The sequence below is a fragment of the Mytilus trossulus genome, chromosome 1 (assembly GCF_036588685.1).
Source record: "Mytilus trossulus isolate FHL-02 chromosome 1, PNRI_Mtr1.1.1.hap1, whole genome shotgun sequence".
Taxonomy (NCBI): domain Eukaryota; kingdom Metazoa; phylum Mollusca; class Bivalvia; order Mytilida; family Mytilidae; genus Mytilus; species Mytilus trossulus.
The window spans coordinates 51,178,627-51,187,777 of record NC_086373.1 but is presented as its reverse complement, the minus strand read 5'-3'; the positions used below and the strand labels follow the sequence as shown (position 1 = coordinate 51,187,777).

Sequence of the window (9,151 nt, the reverse complement as noted above, 5' to 3'; positions counted from 1 at the left end):
TGTTCAAGGCATCGCCAATGTTTTGGTTCGAGTAGATGATATATTGATAACGGGTAAAACTAGAGAGGAACATCTGAATACTCTTTCTGAGGTTTTATCTAGATTTAAGAGAATCGGAATTCGGTTAAAGAAACAGAAGTGTGTGTTCATGGCCGAAGAAGTTGTTTATTTTGGGATTTAAAATAAACAAACAGGGAATCTACCCAGTTGAGAGTAAAGTTGAGGCGATCGATAAAGCACCAAGTCCGACAAACGTGACAGAACTGAAAGCTTATCTTGGAATGCTGAACTATTACAATAGATTCTTAGCGAATTTGTCTCACTTGTTGAAGCCGCTACATGTACTTCTACAGAAAGACACAAAATGGAGTTGGGGAAAAGAACAGGAAAAAGCGTTCATAGAGTCAAAACAGCTGTTGAAATCCGCATCAGTACTTGTACATTTCGATCCGAAAAAGAAATCAATACTATCTATGGTGCTTAGATACATTTTGAATGGATGGCCGTCAAAATGTCCAAATGAAGAAATAAGACCGTATTATAGTAGGAAAAATGAACTCAGTAGTCAGGACGGATGCATATTGTGGGGAGGAAGAGTAATTATACCACAACCAGGACGTGAAGCCATGTTAAATGAATTACACCAAGGACATCCAGGGATTACTAGAATGAAAAGTCTAGCAAGAAGCTACATATGGTGGCCGGGAATGGACAATTACTTGGAATTAACTGTAGTTAATTGTTACAGTTGTCAGGAAAACCGCAAGTTACCAGCAGAAGCACCGTTACATCCGTGGGAATATCCGAGCCATCCGTGGTCAAGAATACACATAGACTTTGCAGGACCATTCATGAACAAATCATTTCTAATTATGGTTGATGCGTATTCAAAATGGATAGACATACACGTAATGAATTCTACAACATCCGAAGCTACGATTGCAAAACTTGAACAAACGTTTGCAACACATGGATTATGTGATCTCATTATTAGTGATAATGGAGCCGCATTTACTAGCAAGGAATTCGCCGATTATGTGAAATCAAATGGAATTGAGCATCGTACTTCTGCGCCGTGGCATCCAGCTAGTAATGGTTGTGCTGAACGAGCAGTGCAGAGTTTCAAAGAAGGTATGAAGAAAATCAAAGAAGGAACTGTCCAAGAGAAGTTGAACCGTTTTCTTTTCAACTACCGTATAACGCCACAAACAACGACAGGATTGGCACCATCAGAATTGCTTATGAAAAGGAAACTCAAGTCGCGTCTAGATTTAGTTTTTCCAAATATCGAGAAGCGAGTTCAGGAGAGACAACAAAAACAAAAACATTATCACGATAAGAAATCTGTGAACAGACAAATTAATGTAGGACAGGGAGTATTTGCCCGAAATTTCGCAATTGGTTCGAAGATTAAATGGATTCCGGGAGAAGTTATAAAACAATCAGGACCACTTTCATTTCATATTAAATTGGAAGATGGACGTGTCATTCGGAGACATATTGACCACATCAGAGTACGGAACTTCGAATGCACAAACAATGAAAATGAAGAAAAATATGACAATGACAGTGATTTGTTTGAACCAGAAATAACTATACCGATAAGTACTCCTGAGACCGAACAACCGCAAGTAGAGAAACCGTTAAACATCACTGAACAAATGGAACCACGCTATCCGAAGAGGATAAGAAAAGAACCATCGCATTTAAAGGATTTTGTGTTAAAATAAATGGTTGATTTATAAAGAGGCATAATAATCCTCACAACCGTTTGAAGTGCATTAAGTACTTCGCAGTGTATGTGTACATATCAATTAGTGTAAGAAATAACAACAAGACCAGTGCGAACATTTTTATTTTTATTTTCATAGTAGGACATTATAGTTTCAGTGCAGACAAACTTTAGCGAATGAATCTTTGTGATCTGACATTTTTATTTGTTTTCAAACTGATATGGACTTATCAATCAGTAGCCGTGAAAAGACATTAATTTTCTGTAATTGAGTTAATTTGTTTTTAATTTGTTTTTATCTAAGGCCGGAGAAGTGTTATAAAGTTCACCTCACTTTATTACCGTATCATCTGTTACAGTAATTATAATTGACAGATCAGCAACTCTCACATGCCTGCACGTTCTTAAATAAACATGCAATTAAATAGATCAATTGAAGTTCTTATACACATGTTGTCATTCTGTAGTCTGACCATCAAACGATGTACTTGTTAATAAATTAGTTATAGAAACTGGATTGTATTATTACATAGCAAAGATATTACAGTTTGTCTACAATGTTAGAAGATCTAAAATTATATTTACAATGATCAATCTTTCAATGTGTATAAAATTTCTGGTACTTCAATTGTTTTATGTGGCTCTGTACTTACCTATTTTCTCGGCCTATTTTTCACGTTTGAATAGCAATTTTGGTTTTATATTCCATTTCTTTAAATAATTTATATGATCTTATATCATTCAGGGATATTATACAAATATAGCCTTTGTATGAGGTCGATACAGGGATATATTGACCTGAAAGAAGTATATTGACTGAGGACGAAGTCCGAGGTCGATATACTTCTTTGGGTCGATATATCCTGTATTGACCTCTTAGAAAGGCTATATTTGTTATATTATTAATTTCAGACCATTATGCATATTTGTATCAAAATCGTCATTTGATTTTGTTTGTATTTTATAGATATCATATTGTCTCCTTGGCAATAATAACATATTAGTTGTTATTTTATATACTTTTTTTTGTTTGTTTGACATCTTAAAGTAAATCGGGTTTTAGATATTCTAAAAATAACCGTGCAATATGCTCTGTGCAATATGCTTTTTGCTATCCGCCGTTTTTCTCTACCTTCGAAAATATAGTTTAACATGTGACTATCCCTAAACGAATCAAATTTGTTAAAATATACGAATTAATAATATAACTCTATAGGGTTATTACAGGAAAATAACATACCACGTGTAACATACATTTGTTATTGTGGACTAAAAAATCATAAAACGGTGATAACATGCGTATGTTACATGTTTCAAAGGGACAATATACATCATAAGTTTAGTTAAAATGTATACAAGTTCTATTGCTATTACTATTGTCTTTATGTATCTATTTATATAACAGTTCATAGTATTCAAATTTTGAATAGTACGCCTATATGTTATTTCAGAAAAAAAAATATGCCTGTAATAACTAAAGGGTGTTATCACAGCTTCTCTATACCACTTCAAAGCATTTGCTCAGACATAAATCATGCTTAATTCAATGTATTTAAATTTATTGTAAGAAATAATAACCAGAGCATGTAATGAGTTTCTGAGCAAGTTTCTCAGTAATTCCCAAGTGTCTTATATAATAAGTTACATTCCTCATGTTCCTTTAATAACTAAGCCTTGTTATCACATCTAAGTTAATTCCTTGAAAGCCTTGTCTCATTGATTAACCATGGTTAATCAAAATGTATTAATTTAATTTCAAAATTAATTATAAAGGCTATGCATTTAGTTTCTGCGCAAAGTCTCAAGAGTTCCCTTGAGTCCACTATATAGATTAAATAATTTTACTAATAACAAACATATGTTATTACAGATTTAGAAAATTTAAAGAAAAGTATCTGTAATAGAGGTATTTACACTTGTATGCAAATTTGTCCGCCATTACATAACATCACACAGGTTCCCGTAAACTTTGACTTCCAATCGTAACTACTCGGCCATTCTCGCTACGCAGTACAATAGCGTTATTTCTTCGTGCAACCAGAAAGGCCGAGTTGTTCCGATTGCTTTGACTTCATAATTCAAAATATTTGACGTCACAACTAAAAAGTGATTGTTGCTTGACGTCAAAAGGTTATTCGGAGGTGATATAAGGTCATTCGGAGGCAAAATACAGCTAAATACCAAAAGTTTAAATACGTTTATAACACATTTATGTTATTTTCTGTAATAACCCTATAGAGTTATATCTCTGACTGTATATTTGTGTGGTATGGTTATTTTCTAGATTATTTTTTTAATTTTAGTATTGCCGGAATTCAAATCCTGCATTGTACAACCTTTATAATATTGAAATACTCTGGTGCCCGGTTTCCTTTACAATTATTTTCCCTTAGGTGCATAAAAAGTGGAAAGTACCAGATATGATCTGTGAAAAATGTCAAAACTGTCTGCTATTGCTATTTTCAAGGTTTAATAAGGTTTGAATGTCTTTATAATGACAATAAATTGATATTTTAAGTCAAGGGAAACTAAAAACTATGTTTTTTTCTATAAATAAAGTTTCAACTGTTTTAGAAAACCTCTGGCTTTGATCTGTTCATTTACAAACTGTCATTGTCAATGAATGTGTTATCACTAGCAGAGACATATATTATGTCTCTGGTGTTATGAACAGTTATGATGCTATATTTTGGAAATGAAATAGATTTACCCTGGCTTTGTATAATTATGACACAATGACAATGTACACTGTATAGCCAAGGTGCTTGCAGATAGTTAAGTAATAGTAAGGCCAGTTTTTTTTTAAGGCAGTGTCTGCGCGTACCCACATGCGGGAACGAATAGTCAAATTGCCATTCTAGGCTGCACGTACCCACATCCGGTTTTCTAATAAAATGCCATCGGATCGGGTATAAAACGTGAAATATCTACAGAAATTATCGATAATGTGGGGATATTGTTTAGAACGAGTGAAGAGTATGAAAAATAATATTTTCAAATCGTATTTATCAAATAATGATACATAATAAACATTGCAAAATACATAATAAACATTGCAAAATTTTTAATGCACAACACACAATGATCATGATGATGGAAAATGTACAGTAAAAAAACCATGATAGAAATTAATACTATTATTAAATTTTAATGCAAATTAAAATGTTTATAATTAAAAATATACCCATATGATATTTTAAAATATATAAAACTACTAAAATTAAAGCTTGAGTTTATAAAAGTTAAAATTTAAAGAAGCAAGTAATAATGAATAATATGAAATGTGAACGTAGGCTGGCAACATTTGAAATGAGCAGCCGGGTTGAAATCTGTGCCAAAACAATCGTATTTGATATGAAAATTTGTTCCAAATGAATCTTTTATAATTGGTTTAAATTGATATTATTACTTGCTTCTTTAAATTTTATAAACTCGAACTTTACTTTTTATAGTAGTTTTCTTTTACTTTTTTTTCAGGGACTGTACAGTTTCATTTTCCATCATTGTGAATTTAATTTTGCAATGTTTATTATATATCATTATTTAATAAACACAATTTGAGATCTTTTGAAAATAATATTTTTTCATACTCTTGACTTGATTTACACGATATCCCATATTATCGATAATTTCCGTAGATATTTCACGTTTAATACCCGATCCTATGGCATTTTATTAGAAAACCGGATGTGGGTACGCGCAGCCTAGAACGGCAATTTGACTTTTCGTACCCGCATGTGGGTACGTGCAAACACTGCCTTTTTTTAATTTGTTGGTTTACGGATTTTCCGCATGAAAAAGGCAGTTTGGTCAGATTTTTTTTTTTAAATCTCTCAAGACAGAAAAATAATCCAAAAAAATATATTTCACTTTTCATACAATACATGTATGGTTTGCTATTTGATCATAATTTCTTATATATTGGTTTGATGAAATATTATTACTCAGCTGCCATAAATATCGCTTGACATTGTCTAATAATTTTCTGTGAAAAAAGGGGGTTTGTGTCCACGGACAAAGGCGAAAGTAAATCATCATTTCACAAATGTAGCATTTTATTTAAATTTCAGGAAACTTGGTGGTAAATGATCTTCAAACATGAAAACTGATCAAGAAAGATCAAGAAAAAATAAAGAAAAAACGTCATACTAAAATAAGTTTCAATACACATGTCAAAAAAGTAATAGACTCATCCACTGGAAAAAGGAGGATATTGGGTTCATCAATTGTCATGAATTCCTGTTTTTTATATCCAAATAAAAAAAAATTTAATTATCAATGACAAGTCTGAAGAAAATTCCAGAGGATTTGTTTTAATTAATTTCTTCAACTTAACCATGGTTGGACAAGTTCATTCTCCATTTTTTTTCTATCTTACAGAATAATGACAAATACGGGAAACAAACTTAATATGTAATGGGTTTTAAACACAGGTTTCCTGCCACAAAATGTATTTGCGCAAACAACATTTCAAGGTCAGTTATGATTTATTTGTCTATTTTAAGATACGTAAGTTAGAAGTTTTAGTTATCACAACAGAAATTGTTATCAATTCCGTTAGTGTCTAATGGATTATGCATTTCATTTCATTAAAAAAGGATATTTTATTTATTTTTTAGAGATAATGTTTTTGTTAGGATCGGTTAATTCTGCAAATCGGCAAAATCGGGTCAGAGGATCCGTAAACCAACAAATTAAAAAATCATGGCCTAATACTCTATAGTAATACCAGCCTGCTCTGACAGTGCTGTATTCCTGTATGTTAAAAACTTGATTTATCTTTTATTTAATACCATAACGCCATCAAACACTTGTTAAAATGTAAATAACCATGCTGCATAGGATATGTCATGTATGATGACAACAAAGCTTGTTATGATTCCATTAACTTGTTTTTTACGATAAGTTTAGCAAGGAGTCTGAGTGCAAAAGTGTCTGTCTAAAAGCAGCTACTATAATATGTACAATACATTTTATGATTAGGCAAAAAAACTTGTTTCCTAGAGCTCAGGCACCCTACCTACCATAGATGCCAACTCACATGATTTCTGCTTTGCATTTTTAAAAATTGTATTACAGGCTCTTTTTATTGTTTGATGTTGACACATTTTCCATATCTGATCGTTATATATTATGAGGGCAGGGTTCTCGCTAAGGATTTTTGAAGGTGAATCCAGGGACTCATCATTTTTGGTCATGGTGAGTCCAACAGCAAGAAGAACACATTTTATTGCAATTTAATGTAATATTTTAGTTTCCATGGCCTCACAGAGCAATGAAATGACATTAAATTTAGATTACTTTTTAAATTTTTGCTATAAAAAGATGATATTTGTGTTTAAATGTGTTCAGTTTATACAAAATATTTCAATATTGATGTATCTGTGGACTCACCAGTTTTGAAAATGGTGAGTCCAGACAGATTTTGATGAGTCCAGGACTCATGGACTCGCCTTAGCGAGAACCCTGGAGGGTGTAAATGGTTTCTGCTTTATGTTTATAGTAACATGTTTTCATTTTGGAAATATGTCCTATGTTTTTAAGGGGCATTTTTTAACCTTGACTATCTTAAGAGGAAAAAGTACTTGGCAAATGTTTAACTTTCATAAAGTTTGAAAAACAAAATTTAGCTTAACCATGTTAACATGTTAAATAAAAGATAATCATTGTCAATGATTGTGGGCCAGCCGCCATAGGTTTTGAACCATTATTTAGAATATTAAAAATGATAAAATTATACATTAAAAACTCAAAATTTCTTTTATTGTGCAGTCAGTCAAACACCTTTTACCATGTTCAGTGACCACCTATCCTGCCTGGTGTAAAATAAATTACGTGAATATCCTTTGTGAAAAGACTATCAGCATTAAGCAACTCTTTGAACTTTGTTGCAAAAACTTAATTTGTGTTAGCAATCGCAGTCATAAAGTTAAACTGAGACTAAATCTCATTGCTATCAACAATTCACTCAATCAATGACCATACCTTTTTTTCTGTTTGTAGATTTAATAATGCAAGCTGTGAGACAGATTGTTAGACACTACAACAGTAGTCATGTTATCAGCCAATACAGACCACTCTGTTGTAAGAGAAAAGGCATAAACATTTTCGAAAATAAGTTATACACAGGCAAACAATGTAATTCATGGAAGGACTTGCATTCACAGAACATTATAGGTGCTGGACATCTAAACAAGTTAAAGACAAATTTTTTGACGGCAAATGATTTCCAGACATGTTCTTTACGATCTTTTCATGAAGACAGGGAAACAAAAGCAGTGACAGTATGGGGCAGCATGAAAGAATTAAAGCGTTCCCCAGTTCCAGCGTTAGTACTTGGAGCCTCTGGATTAATCCCTTTTGTAGCAGCTCCTGGGTATATGATCTTCAGTAGTGTGTTTATGCCAAGTATATGTTTTGCTCAAATGGCTTATGGAGCAACCATTTTGTCATTTCTTGGAGGAGTAAGATGGGGATTTTCAATATCGGAAGAAAGTGTATTGAGACCAGGCTGGATAAGTCTTGGTGTCAGTGTGGTGCCATCCTTAGTGGCATGGGGTGGACTTATGATGCCACATCCACTGTCATTGTTTGTTGTGATTGGAGGATTAGCAGGTGCTGGATATTATGACATGGTGTCTTGGGCTTATCCCCCTTGGTTCAAAGGATTACGTTTCATTCTAACATTTGTAGCAATTTTATCATTGTGGACTACTTTTATGTGTAGCTATTTATTGAAGAGTGAATTTAACGATGTGAATACTACAGAATAAAAACAATGTGAATTACAATATTAGTAATCAATGATGATCTTACATGTACATTTATTCAGATGTTAACATAGTCAGATGGTTAAGTTTGGACTTTATATAGATTTTACATGTTCATTTACCAAAATAAGTTTCCCTATTGTCAGATTGATTTGTTGCTTAACATCCAGGTGTTAGGTTGAACACTTGCATGAATATATTGGTTATTATCAGGTATTTTCTTTGTGTTTCCCACAATCATCAAATCATGACCATTTAAAAGAAATTTATTGCTGAATTTGAAGGATGCAATAAGAATGAATAACCAGTAACAAACACAAAAAAAAGTGGAAAAAACATCCTTCAAAGGAAATAATTCATGTGTTGAGTTGAATGACTTTTTCAGTCATATATCATGATCATGTATATGGTGAGATGCATAAAATATAATCAAAAGAAGGGAATTTTTATAATATTGCCTTTGTTGTTTTACACACAGTTTTATAGATCAAGGGATGAATGAAAAACAAATCCTTGTTTGCTATGTTAGCAACTTCCTAAAAGTGTTTTCAAAATATTGATAAGCAAAGTCAGAAGATAAATAAGTAGATGTAGGAATATTTTCCTTGAGACAGAAACCTTGCATCACTAATAACCAAGGTCTTCAACA

General features: G+C 32.4%; 2 protein-coding genes across 4 annotated transcripts; both read left to right on the top strand.

The window, feature by feature from the left end:
- The first annotated feature begins 281 nt into the window (after nt 1-281).
- On the top strand, nt 282-1,730 carry LOC134724867 (uncharacterized protein K02A2.6-like). Its single transcript, XM_063588217.1, has one exon. It carries the CDS (start codon nt 282-284, stop codon nt 1,728-1,730), a length of 1,449 nt encoding a protein of 482 aa, XP_063444287.1.
- A 2,352-nt stretch (nt 1,731-4,082) lies between these two features.
- LOC134726862 (transmembrane protein 69-like) lies at nt 4,083-8,523 on the top strand. 3 transcript variants are annotated; one of them, XM_063591274.1, is made up of 3 exons: nt 4,083-4,209; nt 6,113-6,207; nt 7,736-8,523. In XM_063591274.1, the coding sequence occupies exon 3, from the start codon at nt 7,744-7,746 to the stop codon at nt 8,503-8,505; it is 762 nt and encodes a 253-aa protein (XP_063447344.1). In that variant the 5' UTR covers nt 4,083-4,209; nt 6,113-6,207; nt 7,736-7,743; the 3' UTR covers nt 8,506-8,523. The 3 variants fall into 3 exon arrangements, with proteins under 3 accessions (XP_063447344.1, XP_063447336.1, XP_063447352.1); XM_063591266.1 differs by lacking the exon at nt 6,113-6,207; XM_063591282.1 differs by lacking the exon at nt 6,113-6,207 and having other exon boundaries at nt 4,085-4,199.
- The last annotated feature ends 628 nt before the right edge of the window (nt 8,524-9,151 follow it).

What these genes read in the sequence shown, in the direction of transcription:
- LOC134724867 (XM_063588217.1), top strand. Translation starts at nt 282, where the DNA reads ATGCTGAACTATTACAATAGATTCTTAGCGAATTTGTCTCACTTGTTG.
- LOC134726862 (XM_063591266.1), top strand. Translation starts at nt 7,744, where the DNA reads ATGCAAGCTGTGAGACAGATTGTTAGACACTACAACAGTAGTCATGTT.